The 27224-nt window shown below is 34.2% G+C and overlaps 1 protein-coding gene across 1 annotated transcript in view; it reads left to right on the forward strand.

Moving 5' to 3' along the window:
* LOC124357224 (pecanex-like protein 1) overlaps positions 1-27224 on the forward strand; it is an 89768-nt gene that overhangs the window by 40738 nt on the left and 21806 nt on the right. Inside the window, exons 9-22 of the mRNA XM_046808773.1 lie at positions 513-659; positions 958-1071; positions 1824-1928; positions 3138-3227; positions 4006-4306; positions 6827-8747; positions 9417-9581; positions 10210-10515; positions 13982-14138; positions 15395-15601; positions 18365-18553; positions 19037-19230; positions 20228-20458; positions 22155-22261. Of these exons, the coding sequence (XP_046664729.1) occupies positions 513-659; positions 958-1071; positions 1824-1928; positions 3138-3227; positions 4006-4306; positions 6827-8747; positions 9417-9581; positions 10210-10515; positions 13982-14138; positions 15395-15601; positions 18365-18553; positions 19037-19230; positions 20228-20458; positions 22155-22261 (4234 nt within the window). The remainder of the gene's footprint in view (positions 1-512; positions 660-957; positions 1072-1823; positions 1929-3137; positions 3228-4005; positions 4307-6826; positions 8748-9416; positions 9582-10209; positions 10516-13981; positions 14139-15394; positions 15602-18364; positions 18554-19036; positions 19231-20227; positions 20459-22154; positions 22262-27224) is intronic.

Genomic DNA, 27224 nt, shown 5'->3' on the forward strand with positions numbered 1-27224 from the left:
ATAACACATTCTAGAGCATCATTGATGTTTTCAGTGTTATAATATTGTTATGGCAGTATCTGAACGTGTTGTGCTTACTCAGGATGTGTAAACTGCTGTATTACTTCCACTTTTTTACAAAGTACAAGTTTTTGGCATAGATTTTTGTTCATTTCAACTAACATAAAAAGTAAATAATTTATAGTTTTAGAAACAAAATAAATAAAATAATAATTTGTATTGTATTTATTTATTAAATCTAATTTTTAACGTGGTTTACTTTAGCAAATTTCTTGCAGTAGATATTGCTGTTTATTCTAAAAGTGGATTGGTATTTTAGATTTTAATACTCCTGAGACTAATACTCCTACTATTCATGTGGTATTTGCACAATGATATATTTATTTTGGTGAACTTAATTTGCATTTTGATGTATTATGTCTCAAATGTAGGGTGTATCATCGAATGGCGAAGTGAGTGATGAAATGATAATTTCCGAAGGACTGTCATAACAGAGTTGTCTCTCTGTGCAGGAATGAAGCAACAACCAAATGAGAGAAGTCCAGATAAGGAGGGTGGAAGTGACAGCCAACCCTCCCCGGAGGTCCCGAGCCTACTAGGGCTTAACTGGCTGTTTGAGCACACAGACAGTGATACAGAGAACTCCAAGGCTGCCGCAAGTAATGAGTTATTGTAGTATTGAATACAGAGTTATTGACAAGCCTTGAGATAATATCTACAATATTAAGTTTGTATGGAATACAAATTTTGTAATTTCTTAAAATCACAGTTAATCTGTGTTATGAAATTTTGTAATTAGCTTAGTTAACTGTTTTTAATCTCCTTTTTATTTTAACCTATTAGTTAAAGTCAGGTATTGCATTAGAATTTCATGTGTTGAAATCAACATACACCTTTTTTAACTAATCAGTTCAATATTAAGTGAATGTTTACATCTGAATAAATACATTTTGACAGGACTGCTGAATGAAGTAGTACCTGCTCCTGTCTCTCACTGGCACTACACCCTTGGGGTATCAGAAACACTGTCAGACGACACCACGTCAGACACCTCCAACAGTCCACCTTACCGTAAGTCAATTTCATACTGGTCAGATCCTTCATACAAACATTTACCTTCCACTGTGTCAAACCCCCAACAGTCATCCTTACCGTAAGTCTACTGTATACTGGTCAAAATATACATACAAACATTTACCTTCCACTGTGTCACACATCCAACAGTCATCCTTACCGTTAGTCCACTGTATATTGGTCAGCTTACATATAAACACATTAACCTACCACTTGTCATAAATCCAACAGTCATCCTTACATTATGTTCATTGCATAGTGAACATATTTTTCATTTACAAAACAGAACAATCTACTAATTAATTCAACAACAATATTCATGTACTAATAATTAATTGCAAAACAATGATTTTTTCTAGCTGCAAATTTGATGACACTATTCAATTTATATTCGTAATTATTTTATATTTTTTATCTTTTGGTTAAGTGAATATATAATTTATTTTCATTCATGTCATTATTAAACTAATAATTGTAACTTTGACTACTACAGAATTTTTGGTTTGGATTAACCAATACTATTTTCATAAATTGACTAAAAGGTGATTTATAATTAAAACATTATTGACACAAATCTTGAAATATTTAATCTTAGATCAGACAAGAGTCAGCTCAGCTTGAAATTTAAGGTTTAATTTCACTATATTTGTTGTTTTATAATATTTAATTGTTTATATGATATCATATATCAATTGTAAAAGTGTGACATTAAAAGTCTTCTAATTTGAATATGATTTGCTCTCTTGTAGAGTCTAGATCCAAGAGGAGAGATGACTCGGGCAGTTCTACAAATACAACAGCTAGTGTAGAGAATGAAGGGGCCAAACTGTTAGAGAAACATAACAAGAAATCAGGTATGAAAGGAAATGATCTTTTTCATACTAAAACTCTGTGTTATAAAGTTGTTATTGCATATAAATGTGCTATTAATGTTGACACTATCAAAATTAAATTTATACTGAAATCACTGAGTCAGTATTCTCCATAAACTGACATGCAGTAAAGTATGAAATTCAGCAGATTTCCTAGAAATACTATCATCCATAAAGTATGGACTCTTAGTTTTATCAAGCTTACAAGCTGTATGGTTAACCAAAATGTCTCATATTTGGATGATGCAACGTTTGATAGTCTTATTTTTTATTGATGTATTGTTTGTTTTCATTTCATATTTCTGTAGCCTTGCATAATAAAGCTCAAGTAATTCTATCTAGCATCACTGCATATGGTCTGTGTTTGTTTGCGTTTTGTGTAATTATAACCTGATTCTAGGTTACAATTACACACTATTTTTTTATTATGTTATGTTATATTCAATAATTAATATCTAAAAATTGGGAGGAAAGCTAGGTACATCTGCAGGAAATGTGAAAAGGGAGTATACCCAACTTGCTTGTGTGCTCATAATTGATGTTTTTCATTTTATAGACTATGTAAACACTATTTATGTATAGTGTTTGAGTTACTTTTTGTGCAAATATATATAAAACAAATATTTTAAATGTCTAAGTACTTATACATCAACATAATATGTATATATAAAACAAAACCAAGCCATATTATAACAAAATGTTATAAAACATTTAAATTTGCTGTATCTTCACTTTTAAAAGAAAGATAGGTTGTAAATATCTTTGTATATATTTAAAAGTAGATGTAGAATAGTATACTAATTAGACTTGTACTAGATTTTTTTTACTGAAGATTTTTAGATAATGCAAAGAAAACATTAATAAATTTTTATTTATTTATTTATTTTTGTAAAGAAAATATAGTTTTGAGTTCACTCATGGATATACAGTCAAATTGAAGTCACATGACAAAAAATTCACTTGATATCTTAAAAAATAAAAATGTATAGTATTTTGAGTAAAGCCATATGTTGTGGCAAAAAATAGTGGCATTTCTCGCATGTATCTATGCAATATAGTCAACACTCAAGACGTTGAGGTTTAAGACAAATATGCATCTTTGCGTATGATGATGATGATGAAGTGAGTACATATACCATCATCCATCCTAATCAATGATTCTTTTAGTAATGCAATTTATACCATTTTTAGAGGATGGTTGTGAGAAGAGGAAACACAGTGGAGATACTGCCAGAGGAGAAGATAAAAGAAGATCTAAACGAAGCCAGGACATGGAAAAAGGTAATTGTAAATTTTTTAGACCTGATGTCATTTTCATTATATGATGGGGTTGTTTAGATTAATCTGCGTTTTTACTTCAAGTACAAAATTGGCTTATAAAAATATCTTTTTGTAAAAATTTGTGTAATTGTTCAAAATTGTATGTGTGTGTTTAAGATTTGTATAAGTATGTATGTATATTCTATTAATCTACTTAATGGCATAAGTTGTATAAATGTTTTTGAAAGATTGAATTTAACATATATGTACTCATCAATCAATTTTCAAGTGTAGATTTGAAACTCAGTAAGATAATTAGTTCAATAAGACTAGTATTTTAAATCCTTCCAATTTCCTGTCACCAATAAATGTAATCCAGATATAAATAATAACATTTATGAAAATTATCCAATTATTATAAGTTTCCATATATATATATCTCCGTAAATTGAGAAAATAATAATGAGATGGGTACATTACTCTTAAAACTTCAATTTACATTAGAGTATTGTACCAATTTTATGGTATCAATATCGATCAGTATAAAAATTGTTTGAAGGTTTTGTCCAGTGCTTGTTAAATTTAATGCTCTAACAAAGTTTAAAATATTAAGAAAGAGTAATTCTTTCTCTGTTTACTTTTATACATCTGTATATGGATTTATATTCTGATAGAAATATGTATTTAATTAATGTGCATAAATTGTTTTATTTTGAAATTTTGAGCAAGTGAGTAAATGACTAAATGAGAAATACAGTGACTTTAAGATGTAATATGTTACAAATTGATTTTGGCTTAGGGGAGGGTCTAGATGTGGCATCTGGCAGTACGAAGCCAGATGATATTAACAACAACAAGGAAAACCAGTTCGGGCGACAGAACAGCTCCTCATCCGGGTCCAACACAGAACTTAGCTCTCTGCTACCTCCTCCTGCCACTCCTCTATTGGCTCTGTTCCTGTCCACACGACAGTCGGTACCGCCGCCTCCACCCCCACCTCCCCTTCCACCTGACCCTGACACTCCCAGTCGAGCCGACGGCCGTAGCAGCCGCAACCGCCATCGTAGATTTAAACGCTCCAGCCACACCCACCGATATCGGTAAGGAATGTTACTATAGTTTGTATATCGGCAAAATCTATTATAAAAGATCAGTACACAAATATATAAATTTTTTGTTTTTATCGTGATATGAAATGTAATTACATTTGTCATTTAAAAACATACTTTTGATAATAATTTCAAAATACTAATCACTTACTTTCTAAGTTATCTTAAAAAATAACATTTCCCAAACTGCTTTTGAATCAAAAGAACAGGTGCCTTTAGTGCAGCCTGGCTGTCAGAGATTATTAAGTATTATGCTCATTTTGGCCTCATTTGTATGTCTTCTGGCACATGATTCTATTGCCATGACTTCTGTTTGGAAGACTGGCAAGTTTTTCCCAGGGTTGGACAGGAGCTCATTGCTCCTGTGATGCTTATGCAAGCTAGCCTTTGAAGACTCTGTAGCCTCTTGGCAGCTGTTTTTTGTTCTACTTTTGGCCACCACATTAATGCAGCATATGTGACCATTGGTTTTATAATAACTTCTAATAAATCATTTTGGGTTTCAGTCCTCATTTCAATCCAAAGAGTCTTTTACAAGCTCCAAGGGCCTTTGTTACTTTAGATATTGTTCTCAATATGTGGATTCCAAGTCAACCTCCCATCCAGGACAACACCTAGATACTTGACTGTGCAGAGTGTTTTATCCTGATATCATCCAGAACAGCTTATACAAGCTAGAACTTTCTTTTACTTTTTAAAAATAATCATATTTGTTTTTGATGGGTTAATTCGTAGACCTTCCCCATGACACCATTGCTTTATGGCTTCTTGAATGAGGCATTCCAGCGTGCCTTTATTTTTCCCTTTGACCATAAGCATCAGGTCATCAGCATTGAATTGTAGACTTCTAACCCATTAGGGTCCTCAGTAAAGGCCAATGGAGGCCTTAGGGTAAACAAGAAAGAGAGTATAGAACTGTTGCTGGAGAGTTTCTTGGCTCGAAATGAGGATTTTTATTCTCTATCTGGAGAGAGAACTGGTTAGGAGGTTATTAAATCCAGACAACGGTCAAAAGAATATTTTCATCTAAAAGGATTAAACTGGCAATAATATCCTATAAGCTATTTAAATCTCCTGGAGTGGATGGAGTTTTCCGGCTCTTCTCCAAGAAAGGTTTGATATTCAACTAAACACTTGAGTATTTATGCCCTAGGACTTTTTCAAAAGAACTGGAGGATGGCACTTGTGGTGTTTGTGCGGAAAAAAGAACAGGGATCCTTCTCAGCCCAACTCGTATAGACCTATAAGCTTAACCTCCTTCATGGTAAAAACTATGGAAAAAAATAATTAATAGACATACAAGAGACGAAACCTTACAGGTACACCCACTCGGTCTATATCAACATGCATACATGGAAGGTAAGTCATCTACCACCGTTTTCCATAGCTTAGTGGAAGATGGAAGAGGTGGAGGACACCTTCAAGGAAAAGGAAGTTCTAGTCTTCATGGATATTGAAGTAGCTTTCAACCGAGTAGCATATCAATCCATGTAGGCAGTTCTGGAATGGTTTGGAGTTCCCCCAGATGCTGTCAAGTGGATAGTGGTCCTATAAAGTAGTCAATTTATAGCCAAGATCAGGGATGAATCAGTCACTTGTACGGCCCAGAAAAGTTACCCCCTGGGAGGGGTTCTGTCTCCCCTCCTGTGGTTGACAACCTCAGGACAACTAAAGCAGAAAATAGGGGAATAAGTCTACAGTGAGGTTGTTAGCTACATCTATTATAGCAAGAGAGTGTTATTGTACAGTAGTTAAACATGTTAACTGTGGCAGATGCATGATGGCACAAGGTCAGAGTGAGAGTAATCGGTCTCACTCAGTATAGACTTGCAGTGAGGGTGATTCTATTCAAGTGGAGTGTTTTTGTAGGTGTGTGTTTATTTATTTGTGCTGTATTGTTCTTTTAATCTTGACTATATATTCAGTTTAGAATAGTTTGAATACCTGGTTTAACAGTAATGCAGCATTCCCAAAAGTAGCCATTTAGTTAAAAAAGTTAGATTTACAACGGAAACATTATGTAACCTTATTTATTCATAGTCCGCAACTTTCTTGTTGCTAACATCGTTAACTACAAAGCTAATGTAGAAAAGTTAGAATTATATTTTTTTATCTTTAATATTGACATTTTCACCAAAAAATCAGTTGTGTTGTTCCTTGGATCAATAGAAACCCCCTAATTTTTTGAAGGTTTTGTCTTAGTACATTTTACCAAATATAATAAATGGATTCCAAGGGAGTATATAATAGATTATAATGTTTTATTATATAACTACAAAGATTTAAATGTAGAGTAAACTATAACAAAAATCTTAAATCTTTAGCTAAGCTCAAAAAACCTCAACTGAGGGCTTTTGCTAAAAGCTAGATTTGGATAAAAAAATAATCTGTTAGTACCATGTCCGTTATGAGTAAGTTGTGACAGAATTTTAGTACTTCTAGGCAGTTTGACTCATGCTTCCTTAACAATCAAATTTATGTTGCTGATTTGTATGTGGATACATTGTACAGGATGTCTCGATTGAGGGAGAGACAGAGTCTACCGTCCACTTCATCAACTCAGCCGCCGGCCAGCACGTCTATCCAGCTAGCGGCTCTCATCGGAGGCACACACCTGGCCTCATCCCATGACGACACCTCAGACGGTGCGGTCCACGTGTTCAGAGATGAGAATGGCCACTGGATGACCTACACATTCGACGAGAAGGGTCTCGGGACTGCTAACTCGAGTCGGCCAGCACCGGGGACTAGAAAACTCCTGCACTCTATCCTCCGTAGACATAACAGTCAGTCGGAGAACAACTGGCTGGACAACTGGGAGTGGCAGTGTCCGGAGTCTCTCAGCAACTCTACCGCTTCAGTTGACTGTGGTCAACAGAACGTGTCAAGTCCTGCTACGACTCAGTCAGGCCCTTCTCCTGTCAGACCTTTACCGCTGACTTTGATACCCTCACAGTCCTCCGCCTCACATTCTCAACTTCATCAACTGCAGCAGAACAGTAACGGAATGTACTTGTTAGAGACTGTTGCGACACACATCCTGAACAATCCAAACCGAAGAGCTTTCCATCAGATGTTTTCCGAGGCAATGGCTGAACGGAATGTTCCGCCACGAACTGGTATGCACCATTACAACATTGGTGCGATGACACTGTCGATGAATCCTTACTATGATCCAGGAATGAATTCATTCGATGAACCCAACCCTATTATTCCTGTGCCTCCACCTTCTAGTTCTCAAGGAGAAACAGATACTGATATTACTCTAACAAGAAATAGGTTTAGGTTTATGGACTCTGTTGATATAGGCCTACCCGAGTGTCCAAAGACTCCTAGAAGATATTACAAATATAAAATATCTCCTTGTTCGTACTTTAAAATAAGACTAGATCGGTTAGCTCTCTTAGCTCTTTTAGATAGAAATTTAACAATGACTGAAACGTTACTCTCTCTGTTCCTTGCCATTCTAGTTTCATGCTTAGGATCAATTTTGTTAAACTTAGGATTTTATAGAGATATACCCGCATTTATATTTTGTTTTGTTATCGCTAGTTGTCAGTACTCTCTGATCAAGAGTGTCCAACCTGATGCTGCCTCACCTACGCATGGGTTTAACAGGATCGTGGCGTTCTCGAGGCCTGTTTACTTTTGTTTGTGTAGTGCCTTGGTGCTTTTGCTTCACTATTCAGCATTGTCTACGAAGAGAGAGTTCACTCTCTATGGTGTTTATGTCAAAAGTAATGACTTGCTCAACTTTATGAGGGACTGTTTTGTGACTCTCATTCTCTGGTTTCCGTTGCTGTTCAGTTTAGGATTATTTCCCCAAGTGAATACATTTTCAATGTATCTTTTGGAACAAGTAGACATGCACCTGTTCGGGGGTAATGCGGCCTCGTCACTTACAGCAGCTGTGTATTGTGTATTTCGCAGTTGTCTTGCCGTAATCGTCCTACACGGTTTTGCGTATGGAGGACTGAGTGAAACAAAATCCACTCAACACATTTTATTTTCAATTTACTGTGGACTCTTAATAGCCACTTCTTATCATCTGAGTCGGAGTTGTAGTGATCCAGTGCCGATTTGGAACATCCTTAAGACTCATTTGTGGCCGGTAGAGGAGGAGCTGCAAGAGGCACAGATGCGGAAAAGTGAAAAAAGAAAACAATGTATGCGTGATAAACACGAGAAAAAGCAAGAGATTAAGAGTCAATCTCATACTGTTAACATCGCACCAACGGAAAAGAAAGAAACCCCAGAAGGAACCAATGGGGACCAAGAGACAGATTTGGTAGATCCACTGCCGACTAAGCTCCAGCGCACAGTCAACTGTCGCCTCAAATCTGACCTCATCATCTGCATGGTGACAGCAGTGTTTGTCTTTGGAATCCATTGCAGTACAGTGTTCACCGCACTTCAACCCGAGATCAATCCTGTAAGTCTAGCAACTTGTTATAATATATCAAGGAGTATAAAATTTAAATTTAGATAAAATTAAACCAGCTGATACCAAAGTTTATATCTTAAATTTTTATTCTTTGTTTCACCATATTACTCGCAAAATTTTTCAGCTTTGCCAGTGTTTCAGTTTGAAAGTAATAACATATAAGTTTAAAGCATGTTAAAAAATATAAATTAAAACAATGTGTAGGATGTTTACCACCAGCCAAGATGTCACTTTATCACACAGCATCAGTAATTTTCAGATACAGCCTCCATGCTATTCTATCCCTTTATTATAGTTAAGGAAATGAAAGTGTCATAACTTCAATACGCTGTTAATATTCTAGAACCAAAACATATTTTCTATAATGATATGCTACCTTCCATCACTTCAGTGAGCAGTGTCCATCTTATGTATTTTTTTAAAGTCATATTGTGCGATTATGTTTATCTCATTTGCGTGCTACAAGAGATGTGTATGCCCCTATAATATTGTGACCCTAATCACACATTTCAGTTGTGAATATGATCTAATCAGTATCGGAAAATGTTCTATTCCTACTTGTCAATTTCTCTAGTAGCCTATCATTGTAACGGAATTCTCACTATGTGTAAGATCAGAATATGGTGGTATAAAGTTGTAAGAACTATTGTTACCTAGGTTCTGTGGAGTGTAGCGGGTTGTGTGGGTCTACTGCTGCACTACATTATGCCGCAGCTACGAAAACAATTGCCTTGGCTGTGCATCGCCAGACCTGTGCTGCGCTCTCATGAACATTCTCAGTATGAAGTAAAAGGTGCTGCAAGGGTCATGTGGTTTGAAAAGGTAAATTAAATTGTTACAGCAATTTTCTTAAATTTAAATATTTAGAATTAGTTTTTAAAATTTATCTCGGTGAATGTTTAGGATAAATAAATGGTATGGATATCCAATGTTCCATTCATTCATTCCATTCATAGTTATTCTTTCAAATCATCCATTGACAATAATAATAATAATTGATCTATTCTTTGTATTTCTTCACCAAAACTCTTGAAATCCATAAAAGGACAGTAAAATATTTTTAAATTCTAAGTTTGGATGTCATTGTTAATAATTAACTTACAACACGTATTATAAATATTGCTAATTTAAATTTAATGTAACTTACATTTTGTTGCTACTTGTATTTAATCTCACATATGTCTGTTGGTATGTGTATATATATATATATATATATATATATATATATATATATATCTGTTAATGTATGCGTCTGTATACTTAGACGTATTTTTTGTCAAGTAAGCATACTTGGATCTTGACACATAATTTAGTTAGTTTTACTGGTCAGATGTCATTGGCTGAAGTTCAATATGGAAGGAGAGTTCCGTTATTAAAACACATGAATGCAAAATATTTAAGTTAATTAATTATGTGTTGAGTATTATTAATTAGTGTATTTTTGTTGCAGTTGTATGTGTACCTGTGTTGTTTTGAGAGGAACATCCTTTATCCTGTGGTGTTTCTGGCATGCCTGACATCAGAGTCTCCTGCCATAGTACGCAAGGTTGGCCCATACGCGGCATCCATCGTCATCACTATCTGTGCCCTCAAGTGTCTGCGCTGTGCGTTCTCTCACCCTCCTTCACAGTATCTTATTCTCGCCTTTGCCTGTCTCTTCTTTCAACTAGACTATGCTGCTGCCAGCGAAACCTTCCTCATTGATTATTTTGTTACCGCCATCGCATTCAGTAAAACCCATGAATTTCTTTTGAAGGTAGGTACTTTTCCTCGATCTCCTTTATTTAACAGAGTTACCTTTCCCATCATACCTCATATTTCATCAAAACTGTTAAATGGAATTTACAAGTAATACAACTGTATGTTCTTCTTAACACATATTGTTTAATAAATTGTTATATATATATTTTATTGTTCAATTATGTAGGCTGTTCAAACATGTACTATTTGAAACATAAACTAATGCTTTGATATACTGTCCAAAAATGCACTTTTTACTTTTTCTCTCTCTAGCAACATTATTTATTTATTATCTGTAAATTTTTGACAGTTTATTTATGTAATACAAAAATATTTATGTTTTAAAGTTATGACAAGATGTACAAAATTTGTCTTAACCCTTTCAGTGCCAGGTCTTTATTTTTTTGCCATGCATAGAGTGCCAGGGTATTTTTCATATGTGTATGTTAGAAGTGCCGGGCCTAATTATCTTTTTATTAAACTTTTGAAAAAACTCACCTTTAGAAATTTGGTTTATTTTTTTTTCGAATTTTCCCAACTTTGGTCTGAAAAAACTCCTCACAAAAAAAATCTCAGAACAGTTGTAAATCACTTTATATCAAAGTCTATCTATTTGTGAACAATTAAAAAAAACACACACTCAATTTGATTCGTAAACAAAGAAATTATAATTATTTTTTTAAAAGTCTCCGTTTCATAAGTTTTTTTTGGTTTTCACAATCACTGAGCCACTATGTAAACAATTTTTTTTCTGTAGCAACCAAAAATATTTTTTTCAGCTGGTTTTGTGATATTTATTGTTACTTTAGAGAAGAAAAATATCTAATATATATATTTTCAGGTCTATGTACAGTATATACAAAAGTTTCAAAACTGCAAGCTTTAGCAGGAGTGCAACGGGTAGCCAAAGGGTGCACCCCCTTTTTACATTTTTTACAAATAAAAGTACTTTTTTTCCTTTTGCCACCAACTTGCGTACTGGCTTTACTGCATATACAACAGTTTTTTTCTTTTTTTTTGAGGTAGTTTTTCAAAAAAGACTCTGGGGTCAGTGTGCTTGCGTCACCACCACCACCACCTTGGGCCGTTCTTGGAGTTTCAGGAGGTGTGAAATTTTCTCCCTTCCTTCTGTAGAAGCCAATCTTTCGATAACTCTTCAACTAATTTTACAGTAAATAAAATTCTGGTCAATGGTTTATCGGTATTCAACTTGTATAAAATATATGCATTTAAAATAATACGGTTGAAAATACTGAAGGTAACTTTTTTCCAGTACTTTATTGACTTACGGTCATCCATATAGGAACATATAACATTTGGTCATTGCCATCTACACCTCCCATGAATGCATTGTAGTTCCTGATTATGTTTGGTTTATTGCTAATAACTAATGTTGTGCCGCGCCTCTTGGTTTTTTGAGTTTTTTTCCTGCTTTGTCATCTGTAGACAATAGAATCACTTGTTTTTTTTTTGCGACTGCTTTTCTCTAAACCCAACCATCAGCATATGATCTTTCCTCTTATATTTAGTTTTTCCTACTTCAAATTTTAGCAGTAAATCTTTTGGTATTCCTTTTCGGTTGGAACGAACAGTTCCTGTTAGGGCTGTACATTTTGTATATAAATACTTTGCAAGTTTGAGTGAGGTGAAAAAATTGTCTATAAATATGTGATAGCCCTTGTTTCAATAAATTTCCCATTTCCAACAATTTCACCGCAACATAATAACCTAAACCTTTCTCCATAATAGTGTCTTTGTCACTTCCTTTCGATCCTCTGTAAACAAAAAAATTGTAGCAATAGTATGTCATTGCGTCACAAAGCATCCAAAGTTTAATACCCCATCTGTGGTGTTTTTTCGGCATGTATTGTCTAAGTTGTGTGTGAGCCTTTAGAAGCAATGATGCTTTCATCAATAGAAATATTTTTATCAGGGGTAAAATAATGTTTTGAATAAACGGTTTACATGGTCAACTAAGGGGTCGAATCTAGCACAAGGATTGTAATTTGGTTGGCCAGGTTTAGCGAGATTAGTTGTGTCAACCATATGGAAAAACTGTAAAATTGCCTGAAATCTGTTTCGTTTGAACATCCTTGAAAAATATGGTATGTATTGCAAAGAGCTTGTCCACCAGTAACTATAAATTGTTGGTTGTTTCTTTAGGCCCATATTTATCAAAACAGCAATGAAAGCCTGAATTTCCAATAAGCTAACGGGTTTCCAGTTTTTGGGCACGACTGTGGGGTTTTAGGGGACTGTTGATGGTAGGCTAAAAAATTTTTTTGCATATTGATTTGTGTATTTTACAAAAATATCTAACAATCCTACAGTGAAAAATAATTGCCAGTATGTCATGGGAGAAGAGTTTCTTGGGGGTGCATGTTTGATCCCAGGAACCTCTCCGAAGGCAAATGGCTTTTGGAATCCTTGGTCATTTATTTCATCGACATCTACCCACCCAGAACCATCCTCTGAGTCACTTTCAGAACTGGATTGATCAGTTGGTACATTTCCTAGGTCTTTTCCTAGGTCTTCCCCTAGGCCTAGATTGTGGTGGAGTAGGACTAGGCCTAGGATCAGCCTCATCATCGCTAGATGACGACACAGGGGGTCGGGTAAAGCGGCTTAAGTGTTAGTCTAGGATTACCTAATACGGTGTGGGAAGGGCCGGGTTGATCAAATGAATCTTCAGGGACATAGTCCGGGTCAACATCAGTGTCATCAGCAAAAATATCACTGCTGTTATCGTCACTCTCAATGTTTTCAACATCAGACACGAAATCATCACTTATATAATCCTCTTCAAGAAGTTGCCTAACTGTCCCTTCACTTACTGGCGATTTCGGTGTTTCTCTGTTCATTTTCAAATGAAAAAATAAACAATTACAAACAAATTAAACTAATGAAAAACACGTCTAAGTAAAATAAACGCAAACTGACAACAAACATAACCATGAAAACCAACTGATGTATTAGACGCACCAGTGCTGTCAGCTGTCCTGCTTCTCTTCACAGCACAGACGTTCAGATGTAATTACCGATATAACATTCGATATATCGAATAAAATCGATATGTCCTCATTGTAAAACAGATGTTCCGCTTTACAACAAGGAAAAGTATAACCTGATTGGTTGATACACAAGGCAAGAAAAAAACCTAAAACGAGACGTCCGTATATACGGACGTTGGCACTTTATGCACAAACGGCCGGCGTCCGTATATACGGACGTTGGCACTCTATGCACAAACGGCCGGCGTCCGTATATACGGACGTTGGCACTCTATGCACAAATTGCTGACGTCCGTATATACGGACGTTGGCACTTAAAGGGTTAAAAATATCATACCTTCCTTTCCAGTTAATTTTTAAGTGAGCTACGGTCAAAGTGTTCCAAATTCCTCTAGGTGACATACTACTGTAAAGTTTTACGCAAGTAAAATAATTTTTCATATAAACTAACAAAATTTATTTTTGGTTCAGGTACAGTTTGTTGTGACCTACATCGCTCCCTGGCAGATAACCTGGGGCTCTGCATTCCATGCCTTCGCTCAGCCGTTCTCCGTGCCTCACTCTGCCATGATGTTCCTGCAAGCAGCTATCTCTGCCGCGCTCTCCGCTCCACTCAACCCTTTCCTTGGTAATTCTCAGTGATGATTCCATTCCATTCAGGGAGTGTCGATGGCCGAGCGGTCTAAGTCGTTGGACTTTGGGTCTGAGTTAGAGATAGCGCAGGTTCAAATCCTGTCTGTGACCGTTGCACTTTTTATCAGTACCATCAACCTTGTACTGTATCGACTCTCCCCCTTATTCTGTTTGATAAGATCCTCGCACAGGCCAGTGGCCCATGAGGACGGACAGAATAAGGCTTAAAAGGGGATCGGTCTCTCCTTTTTTTTAAAACAAACAAAAAAAAAACCATCTTTCTATTTATTTTTAAAAATCCAAGATTCCATTGTGAATAATCTTTTCAAAACGCCTTAATTTACATTGTTTCATGTAGAAGTAATGCTATTTATTAACACCTCAAATATTCCATCTTATAAATGATCAAACTAATGAGCATGCAAAGTGTATAGTGATGCTAAGAATGATTCACTGAGTATTTATGCTTACCTGAAATTTACTATGTTTGTGTTATCCATAATAATAGGATTGTGTTTTACAAAGGAACGAATTGAATTATTATGATTCACTTTGAATTCTCTTCATTAAAACTAATTCATTCAATAATTATTAATTGAAAATTGTATACAGAAAGAATTAGCAATAATAATGTATCATGCACCTGTTTTCTATAAAATAAAAATTAGATTTCACTTACAGCAATGTTTTGTTTTCTGGTTAGAGGTATGAAAATATTGAAATTTCATCATATATTGGTTTATGTAGGGTTAAGGATTCTTTTGACAAGAAGAGTAATATAATACATTTCCTAATATATTTCCTTTTGAGCCAATCACATTTAGCTTATGAAATTATTATATAGGGAGGAACAACAATAAGCAATTTAGATAGATTATTGATTGGTCCTAAAAAATTGTTGAGAGTCATTCAAGATTCAAACTAATCAGATTCTGTGTTAATCAAAATTTTTCTGAACTTTGCATTTTGTAAGTATATGAATTACTACATATATTTAAATCGATAATTTATGTAAAATAGTTAGATGTCACATTGATTTCAACTCAAATAAAATTAAAAATATATTTATAGTTATTAAAAATTTCAAGTAAGATTCCAAAACAAGTAATCTCTATGTACAGACAGCAATTTTACTAACTACCTATTTTTATTCCAATTTAATTGCCTTAAAATTTATCATAAACATAAAATGTAAAAATAACTGTAAAATTTGAATTTACTTGGTGTAATGAAATGTTTTTTTTTATGTAGGGAGTGCTGTGTTTTTGACATCATACGTCAGGCCAGTCAAGTTCTGGGAGCGGGACTATAACACTCGTCGTGTGGACCACTCCAACACTCGACTCTCAAGTCACCTGGAGCGCAACCTCGGGGCTGACGACAACAACCTCAACTCAATCTTCTATGAACACCTCACTCGGTCCTTGCAGCACTCTTTGTGTGGAGATCTTATACTAGGTGAGCACTTAGAGCATCAGATAATCTCACATTTTCAACTATTTAAACATTGTTTGCAGCTGCTTCTAAATCAATTTGATATTAAGTATTAAGCTAAACTGGTAGGATATTTTTGTCATTATTAAGTGAAATTGGCTTTTTCAGTGGAATCGTGTTTAAAATTGAATTAATAAAAAAACAGTATGTATCCTCTCCAAGCTAAGGACATGGTAGACGTCATAAATAAAATAGTGTAAAAAGCCATTATCATCAATAAACTATGATTACATCACATTTTGTATTCTCTTTTTAAGCTTTTATGTACCTTAAACTTTTAGAGAATGGTAACCTAAATAACAATGTAATAAATTAGTAACAGACCACAAGCTCATTGCGAGGGTCTTATTCAGCACAAGGTTGGAAAACAGTGACTTGCCAGTCGCAGCACATTACGTCTGATGTCCACTTCATCTGGTACAGTGATCGTGTCTGAGAAGTCATTTTTATAGATTTGTTTATTTATTTTTTAAGATAGTATTTTTTTATTTATGTATTTCATGTTTTTAATTTTGTAAACCTTTTTACAAAATCAATTCATTACTTTTGTTAAGACAAAGTACTATGCTGTTCGAATTAATTGGGACAAATGAAAAAAACCAATTTTTTCCTAAAACATTAGTTTTTAATCATTAGATACCTTATTTAGATTGAACAATCAATACATTAGTATGAAGTATGTCCTCCTTTAGCAGAAATGACCTCACCTACACGTCTTGGCATTGACTCCACTAGTTTAGCACACATGTTCTTGACTTCATCATCGTGAAACCAAACTTGTATAGCACTTGTTATCATTTTTTTCTTTTGTAGTGCAATCCATCTTAGCTAAACGTTTCTTGAGAATATGCCATAAGTTCTCAATCGGATTTAGGTCGGGTGAGTTACCAGGCCAATCAAGCACTTTTACTTTGTTTTCCCGCATAAAAGTCTTGACCAATTTTGAATTGTGGCAAGGGGCTAAGTCATGTTGAAATGTTCCATCAAATGTTTCCATAAATGGAACTATCCGACTGCGTAGTATGTCGATGTATTTGGCTGAATTCATCATCCCATTGATGGGAACTAAGCTCCCAGTACCATTTGTGGTAAAAAAACCCCAAAACATCTGTTTAGAAGGATGTTTAACAGTCTGTTGGATATGACCTTCTCGCAAAGGTTCACCTTCACTCCGCCTAACAACACTTGATAGATATCCCTGCACAAATAAATGTGATTCATCACTGAAAATAACTTTTTTCCAGTCATCTACAGTCCATGATCGGTATTTCTTAGCCCATACTAAACGTTTTTGCATCATTTTCTTAGTAAGAAATTGTTTTTTCTTCGGTTTTCTTGCCTTTCGACCAACTTCCAGAAGTCTCTTTTCCTTACAGTTGAAGTACTCACTTCAATACCAGAATCCAACAAATCCCTTCGAAGGTCTGTGCTTGTCTTTCTTGGATTTATTTTGCTATTTCTTATTAGAATTTTGTCAGTTCTTGGAGTTGTTTTACGTTTGCGCCCACATTTTCCTTTTCTTTTTGGAGACAATGATCCGGAATCTTGATATGTTTTTAAAATTCTGGAAACACTAGATTTTCCCACACCAACTGCTGTAGCTATATCTCTCACAGTCATAGACGTGTGTTCATTAAGAGCAACAACTTTAGCACGCTTCCTAGGTGTTATATCCATCTTTGAAGAAGCACGTAATAAACGGAACACAGTACCACAACCACCGACCGCCACAAAGAAAGGCTCACAACTGAAGGAATGACACTCCAAAACCAGTCAAACAAGTTTTTTTACAGTCAAGGTCAACCCAGCACACTACTTCTATGCAGTTATAACCGGTTTGAAGCGGTCTGGGACATCACCAGTTATCACAAACTAACAAAGACCAGAAAAACATGTTTGTCCCAATTAATTCGAACAGCATAGTATGTACATCGAAAGAAGACTATAGAAGGAAAAAAGTGGGGTTAAGCATTTAATTTGCTGTTTTGTGTAGGGTAGTCATCTGGCAGGACTATAGTGACCAACCCAACTATGCTGGTCCCAAAAACATTACTGGGGAGACAAGGACATATAATGTGGGTCATCAATCACCTCTTATCATCTTAGACTGATCCACATGATTTTAGTAGCTTTGATCTTTATAACAGATCTTTATAACAGATTTCTGACTGTATACATCTGGTCAGGTTGGTAGGGAGCTGTGGCATAGGGGACTGCATGTGGTATTCATGTTGGCTCCTGACTATCTCAGTTGTATGGTCCACATCATCTTGTACGAGACACATCATTACAAACCTGGCTGTATGGGCAGTTACTAGTCTCCACTTCCCCCTCACCTTGCAACATTGTCATATCAGCTGATTCGCAATACGAGGTGACACGACGACTTCGATCTGGTGGTGTACATCCATTTTGTTCCTCAGCATTCGATTATTCTGCACGTGTTTACTTTATTATGTCATTCATGCTCACATTCTGTGTCATAGTGTAAACTCATGTTGATTTAAATCATGAAGGTAAAGGTTTCAGGAAGACGGATGGGAATTAAAAATAAGTAGTAATGATTGCTCTATTGTTCAATTCAATTGATTACCTCATCACTAGTTATTGTTCTGTTACAGCTGGCAACATTATGCCACAACCCAGGCTTGCATTGATATGTCTCGTTCTATAGTAGCTTTGATCTCTATACTTGGTTGAATTCTTCTGATTAATATATCTGTTCAGGTCGGTGGGGAGCTGTGGCACAAGGGGACTGTTTCGTATTGGCCTCAGACTATCTCAATTGTTTGGTCCACATCATCGAGCTTGGCAATGGCCTGGTCACCTTCCAGATGCGAGGACTAGAGTTCCGTGGCACCTATTGTCAGCAGAGAGAGGTGGAGGCCATCTCTGAAGGTGTGGAAGATAACGAGGGTAAGTTCATTTTTTATTTTAATATAGTTTATTATGGATTATATTAAAATGTTGTTTTATTATTGAAGCTGGAAATAAAGAAATCCACAATTTTAATGTTAACTTCTATGCAATTTTATTAGAAGTCATTAGAAGAAAATTTTTAATACACCTTATATACTGTAACTAGTGAATAGAATAAAATACAGTACTTTGTAAAAACACATTTGTGAAAATGTGCTTTATCACAAGCAAAGTGTGCTTTTTTGGCAGCATAGAATACAATATGTAATAATCAGTATAAAACAAAATTTGTATGAGAGAGTTTGGCAGTTACCTTTTGTATACCAAGAGTAGTTTTAGTAGCTAACTAAAAGATTTGTCTAAAGAACTCCTACATACACCTAGATTCTATGTGCTGTGTCTTTTTTTATTTATTTACTTATCTCCTGGCCTGTTACATGATATAGTGTTTAACTTGAGACAAAGTTCTTTGTGCTTTAGGATGTTGCTGCTGTGAGCCAGGACACCTGCCTAACATGCTCAGTCTGAACTCTGCATTCTCACAGCGTTGGCTGGCCTGGGAGGTCACAGCCACCAAGTATGTCCTGGAAGGTTACAGCATATCAGACAACTCGGCAGTCTCAATGCTGCAGGTCTTTGACTTCAGGAAGGTTTTAGTCACCTACTATGTCAAGGTAAGAACATCAACACGCTCATCCTGAATTATATATTCTCACAGCGTTGGCTGGTCTTAAGCAATAATACTTAATTTTACACTAACTTTTTTAAGCGGCAAAATTTAGATTATTTATTTCATTTAACCATTCACTGGGTCTCATTGCCACTAAAATCTAGGGATAAAAAAGTTTTCCATGATAATTTTATGTTAATTATTTTTTTTCTAATTGTTGCTACTTCTGATTGGATCAACCTTTGATTTGCAGCATTTAATTCAACTCAACTTTTAAGATAAGGTATCCATACTCAAATTTAAGATTTCTGTGATACTTTCTATATACCTCCCTCTTAGTGTAGGAGAATTACATTAAAAAATGTATTGCATCCTATTTATGACAGCTGTATGACACTGCAAAACGTATTGATTTTATCTGACATGGTTTAAAGTTTACTAAAGCGTTACAAATATTTTCTAACGCTGTTTATGTACTATTTTTATTTCAAATTATTCTCCATTTAAAGAGCATGCTAACATAAAATTTATTATGGTTTTATTCTCTTTTCCTTTTTCTTCATTTACAAAAATTCTTCAACTAACTGTGTTCTTCCTTTCTCTCTTCTGTCCATTTCATTCATTTTTTCTCCATTTGCTGTTTAAGTTTCCTTTCTTTATTCATGAGTCTGAATTTCTTTCTATGTTCTATATCTTTTCCTGTTATAGTAGTTAATCTGTTATCCTTCATCCTGTGTAAGTAAGTGTCCATAAAATTTTGCTCTCTTTTACCAGAATTTCTCTGTAATTGTTTCTGTATGTTTATATAATTCGAACATAAGTTATATAACCTCGATGCCATTTTTTGGCTAGCGGCATAATTTATAATATTATTATTTTTTTTATCCATTTCGTTAATTAAAAAAAATTACATTATATATGAATAATATTTATTTATTTTAAGTTCAATTTTCCTTTCTGTCTTTGAATCGTTTATTGTACTATGTGACTAAACATTCCAGAGTATCATATTCTATGCGGTGGGCTCTCCATGCCTGGAGACGTGGCTGTCATCACCTGTGATCATGGAGGCATTGCAGCCCTACTGTGACCGTAACTTTGTTGACCTGGATCCTGTCTTCAATATGAACATTGACGAGGATTATGATTTCCGAGCTGCAGGCATAACTCGCAACTCCTTCTGTCACATCTATTTGGACTGGATACAGTTCTGTGCTGACAAGCGAGACAAGGTAGTCTATGTTCAGCACTTTTAGTTATACTATGAAGAAATATAAGTTGAAAAATATTCTCTCAATGTTTTGGCTAAAATGTGAATGGAACAATGTTCAAAGTTCAAAGTTAAAAAAACTTTTATTTTATTGAAATACAGAAAAAAATACATATTCCGTGAGTTCTGTTGAACTTGCGTGGAATAATTGTTATAATAAAACATACTTATGAAATAATCAGTTGGCATTTGATTATGTGAATACCTATGTAGCTATTTTTCTCTACAGCTAACACAATTTACAAATGTTCTTAAATGTATCTTCACAGAATTATAACAACTAATTACAAATAGCATAGTACAACTAAGAACCAACCAATGTTATTCAATATGAAATTTAAATATATTATAATAACAATGATCAGTTAATAAGAAATTTAAATATACAAATTAACAAATAAATAAATGAATTAACAAGTAAATAAATATCTTATCCAAGAGAGCTGCCCACCCTTTAGCATAAGAAGAGATAAACATTTTTGATAGTCTTAATCCTTAGGCTCTACTCCAATTAATGTTTCTTATCCTCTTTTCCCAATCTTTAACAAGAGCTTTGCCATTAGAGAAAGCTATCCTGCAACCTGGCACAGGCCCCACCATTATGGACTCTGTTCCCTTTTTGGCGAGGATGTCTGCTTTTTCATTTCCATGAATGCCCTCATGACCCAGCACTCAACCAAGTGTTACTGTGTTATTCGTTGCCAGCTCAGCTAGAGCATTCTTACATTCCCAGACTGCTTTCAAGTCAAACGAACAGGCATCAAGTACCTTTAGTGCAGCCTGACTATCAGAAAGTATCAAGTATTTTAATCCTGTTGTCCTTATTTGTATGAGTCTTCTGGAGCATCTCCCAATTTGCTATGTTATTTGACAATTAAAGGCATATTTTCCAAATCTTCAAATTCATTTATTGAAATACCTACTGGGATTTCTTCATAATTCTCATTGTCTGATTCTCCATTTTCTTCCCCTCCGTCATTTTGGCAACAAGCTTCATCTGTAGTCTTCCCCATATCTTCTTTGCCATTAATGTTTTTGCTGTCTCCTCCTTCATAAAAAATAAGTGTCTCTTATTGTTCCATGTTGTTGAATCGTGGCTAACTCTTCCCCTTTTAACATTGGCTAATAGCCTTGCTGTACGATCACTGTATATGTTTATTTTAGCAAGTCCAATAAAATATTTTAAAGAAGCAAAAAAAAAAAAAAAACTAATACAAACTTGCACATTTGTAATTTGAATGACACGGACACTTGCACATGGAAGCAAACTTCAGGTTTCATGCCATGTAAAGACTGGCATATGGAACCTTCTGCCAGGCTAACACAAAGCGGGGTAACATAACAGGAGGGAGAAATATTATTGTAGGAAAAAGGCTCGTGAAGTGACTAGAAAATCAGCACGGCTGAACGCAGGCTTCTTAGAAAAATTAAGAAATGCACTTAAACATAGAGGTAACTTCTGCGATGTGAGTTCTGGAAGATTAATATTATATTTTATTACATAGCAAAAGCATAAATTAATTGTAGACTCTTAAACTGATACATAAAGCTTTTAATTACATAAATAATAGTTAGTTAATAATTGTGTACATTTTTATTTTCAGAAATTTATTGTTTAGTGTTAATCTTATCGCTAAATGAATGGTGTGTCCAAACAGGCAATAAGTGACAAAAGCAAGGAGTCAGCTGTTGTCTCTCTTTGTTTTGCTCTGAGTTTACTTGGAAGGCGCACTCTTGGGGCAGCCTCGCACAATACTCTCTCCAGGTAACATATTCTTCCTAGTATAGTTTTCAGTTTATTTGTTGTTAAATATAAATCAGATAAATTTTCCTTTCTGTTTAATTACATTTTAAGGGAGAGTCCAAGCTTTTTATGACTTAATTTTCTCTAAAAACCAACAGAAAACTTGTTCATAATAGACTAAGCAACTTTGTTAGCCATACCTTGCAATGTATTGTTTGTTTTGTATTTATTTGTGTCACAGCACTTGGTAGTTAGTACTTCATCTATTCTTGATATTTGGCAAGGTAATGTACGATCCTTTTTCTCCCCAAAATTAGTCTCTTTTACAACTTATCTTCAATATCTGGATTCTGTTACAATGGAACCCACATGCACTGCAAATAAGTGGGGAATCTCAGCTCCTGTTACAAGGTTTCTTTTGAAGTCATGATAAAAGAAGTATTCCAATTAATTGTTACACATCATTACAAGTTTCCTCAATTCCTAACTAACACATACCAACAATAGATCAGACTCCTTTTAAGAGCCGACTCTACTGGCAAGCCATCTTGATTGTACCTCCATAAGAACAGTGTTAAATCTCATGCACTTTTACAAAATCTTGTTAATAGTAAATTATGGTCTCATTTTGAAGATATACCATTTATACACATGCAAATGCTTTTTAATTTTTATATGTTTTTACAGCTTATTCACACACAAAATCACAAACTCTTTTGTACTTCATTGTTTAAAAATTCAGAAAACATACACACACAAAAATTAAATAGTCCTTCCAGCTCAGTCAGAAGTAGGACACACACAAAAATTAAATAGGCCTTCCAGCTCAGTCAGAAGTAGGTACATTTTGTGACAACCTTATTATTAATGTATTCTTATAAGATTTACATATACTCAACATGTAGAAAACTGTATGAGATACATTATGGCGTTTTAATGAAGATGTGAAAAATCAACATTGATATCGTGCCGGCTAAAAATGTTATAAGGGTCAAAAAGTTCACGAAAATAAGTTTTTCGCAAATATCTCGCGACCTATGGCTTGGAGGTCAATAAAGATCAGTATAAAGATTATTCCTCATACGATTATCTACAAAAACTGTCTCCTGCATTTTTCTGTAAAGTCAACCGTTTTTGGACTAGAGTGCTGAGAAAGCGAGTAGAATGCACTCACATAGGGTATCATATACCGTAAACATATAAGGCGTCAACTCTATTGCTTTTTATCAATGTATTTAAGTTTTCTTAAAACTTCTAACTTCTACTCGGGTGTTTTGTGACAAATATACTTATATTATAGAGGTTTTCTACTATATATAATACAAATGACCTCCACTGGCAGATGTTCCGAGACCCGTCCCTTTATACCTGCTACTGCCTGTCGAACTGTGTTTAGCTCAGTTAAAAAATATTTCTGCTACCGTGAGAGCGATTGTATTATTTTTATTATTATTTATAAATTTATATGCAAAATTTACCTAAAAACTTGTGTTGGTTTATCTTTAAAATGCGTCATATCCCATATTGTTGAGATAAACAATAAGAACGTAAGAGTGCATGAATTTAGGAAATCGTCCAAAAATTTGACTTGGTAGTAAAAGAAACTAGGCTCTTTGAGACATTTTGCATGGTTTGGTTACTCATTGTAAAGTAAACACATAATGTATCAGCATTAGAACATAACTAAACTAACAAATAAGCAACTTATTAAGCCACAAACAACCAACATCGTTAACTGGAACAGAACCATAATTTTTGACAACAGCTGATGATGAGTGAAGTTATTTATATATCCCATAATCAGCTGTATATTAATTGAATATATTCATATATAGAGATACGATTGTTATTAAATAACACATAGATATTATAATTATTACAAAAATATTGTTAGTTAAATGTAAATATTCTAAAAACATCTGAGAGATCAGGCATTGTTCTTAAAACGGTCAATTAATTTTACTCTTTTTTAATATTGAGACCAATTAAATTTATTACCCATCCAAGATTTGTTTTTATTTAAAATATATTAACGTTCAATGTCTTATTTTTAATCCATTGTAAATTGATAATAAATGTTAAAATTACTTGATCAATGCACTTTGATATTTCTTACTAGAAGTAACTTTGATTCAATGTTCAATGTTTGATTCAATCAGTATTTTGGCAGGGTACTTATTATGATGCCCGGGTGGCCACCCAACTGGAAAAACTGAGAATAAGCCAGGAATTTTACACATCTGTTAAAAATTGGAATTTTTTGTAGAACAGGAAAAGTCTTGAAAACAATATTTTTCTCTATTAGAACTTATTAAAACTTAATCAAGAAATAATTTAACAGCTCCATGAATTTGAAGTTGAGTAATCCCAAAGATTGTTTTTCATGTGACATTATCTGTGAAACTATGAATGAAAATCTACGACATGTGGATGATGATGTCTCCGATTTGTTTACAGAGTAAGTGAACTGTGTGTGTGTGTGTGTGATTGATGATGTGTACACGAATCCTACCTGACACCGGTTAATCCAAGGTTAACTCCACTAGTGTAGTGGAGTTTATCTTGGTTAGTTCTATCTATGTCGCATAATATGTAATGAGCCATTGGATGATTGTAGTCGGCCGACCGATCGCTTTAGTTTGGCCTGTGACCAGTTGCTCCTCATCATAGTCTGATTGGTCGTCAGATTACATAGATTAAAACCAAGTAAGTGAGGTTTTGTATTGATATCAGGGTCATGTCGAAACCTCGTCTGAACTATTATTTTTGCCAGTCTGCAGACGATTGGTGGCCGAATTTCCCACACAGTCACCTTTCTTTGTTAGAGCAGCATTGGTTATAATGGAAAAGACATTTTTTATATACTTCCACATTAAATTTATTAAATTTAATATATTATTAAATTTAATAAATATTATATTTATTATTTAATATATTTAATATAATATTAAACAGCATTGGTTAGATGATGACTGGTGGAAATCCCACCATTTCTCTAATCAACTAATTGTCAAATTACTTCCCTGCAACATGACGGGCAACCGGAATGTTTACTAGGGATTGATCGATTCCAATACTCTATGCTATGGCTCTGAATCTCAAATCGAAATAGTCTATTCGTGGGTGACAGCAACTCGTTAGTATGGAAACTACCAATTTCTAACATATAAAATATGTTGTACTTTCTGTATGAAAAGATTTAGATATATAAACAAATTACTGTAGTTCAACAAATAAAATTTTTGTTATAATTTGTATATTCTATATTTATTTTTGTGCATCGTTGCAAGTTTGCCACATCTATTCATGTACATTTTTTCGAAATAGTTTGGCATTCTTATTCTTTTATTTTTCCAAAAGGATAAACAAAGTTAAAAGTAGAATTCAGATAAAAGTTACTTGGTTTATTTTTGGTTGTATCGAATCGACCTTGTGTGCCGGCAAACTTGTGGTCTTATACTGAAAGTTTTTTGCACCGCAGACCTCTGACCCGCAATAATAGACTGTCTGGGCCCATGGTAGTGCTGGTTGGTATTTGTTCTTTTTATTTTTACAAATTGGGTACATGCATTTTGGGTCAATCCATTTCAAATCACCCAGGTCATGTTGCTCAACATTTTTAATTTGCCTAATTTTTTTATTATGAGTTCCCTATGGGTAGACAATCACAAAACACTATTTGAAAAAATTTTACAAGCCATAGTTTTTTCATGGCGGCCATTTTAAAATGGCGGTTTTGCAGATTTTAGTAAAATACGCGGTTTGCAAAAAGTTAAATTGCCAAGCTATTTTTAAAGATATCAGAATAATCCAAAAACCAGTGTGTTCAGCATAAAATGAACTTCAATTTGACATTATAATAATGTTTCTTTTGTGCAAGAAGGTCAGTCAAAGTTGTTCTGCAAAATCTCGGAAGAAAATCATCAATTGTTACTTTTTAAGACCATAAAAGTTTAAGAAGGAAAAGAGACTTGCTACTAATATTTTATTTCTTTGTTGAAAACTAATATAACTACCTACTGAAAAAGTTTTAGCCCTGAGAATGCTCTCCTTTTTTTTCTAGAGCTTTTCAAAAATGGCCGAAAGCCTAATAATGTCAATTTTCTAGGGTTAATAACTAAAAAGGGACTGAATGAAAATAAATGAAAATTTTACAGAATGTTCTTTATACAAATAGGAATATCTCCTAAAAAAATTATGACTGAGACTTAACTACATTTAGAGATATACAGCATTGAATTTCAGTTAAAAGCGCTACCCTTTTTCTTGCTTTTGCGGTACCAAGTTAGCAAACAAGGGCTTGTTTAAATCATTATGTTAACAATAAACTTATATTTAATGCTCAAAAAATTATATTCCTTATTTAAACCTACTTAGGATTTACAATAAAAATTATTTAAAACCAGAAAATAATGGTATAAATAAACAATACTCATAACCACAAAATACCACTTGCGCACTTTAGGAAAAATAATTTGCTTAGATCTATTATACTGTCAAAATGTATATGCATTTCAATTTATGTTCTAAAATATAATATTATTAAATACATTTTATAAAATACATGATGTAAAAATATATGTTAGTATCTGAGGAATATTTTAAAATAGCTTGGCAATTTAACTTTTTGCAAACCGCGTATTTTACTAAAATGTGCAAAACCGCCATTTTAAAATGGCCGCCAGGAAAAAACTATGGCTTGTAAAATTTTTTCAAATAGTGTTTTGTGATTGTCTACCCATAGGGAACTCATAATAAAAAAATTAGGCAAATTAAAAATGTTGAGCAACAAATTTTATTTTTATTGGGTGATTTGAAATGGATTGACCCTTTTCCAAACATCACAGAAAAAAATTATTAGGTATATACATAATGTTATGTCAACACATTTAAAGACAGATTTAAACAAAGGAGCTTAGAATAAGTAATAGCGATGAATCGTCACCGAATGTCTCACTTATACCGCTAACAACGAAATTTGCTA

Source organism: Homalodisca vitripennis, chromosome 3 (genome assembly GCF_021130785.1).
Source record: "Homalodisca vitripennis isolate AUS2020 chromosome 3, UT_GWSS_2.1, whole genome shotgun sequence".
Lineage (NCBI taxonomy): Eukaryota > Metazoa > Arthropoda > Insecta > Hemiptera > Cicadellidae > Homalodisca > Homalodisca vitripennis.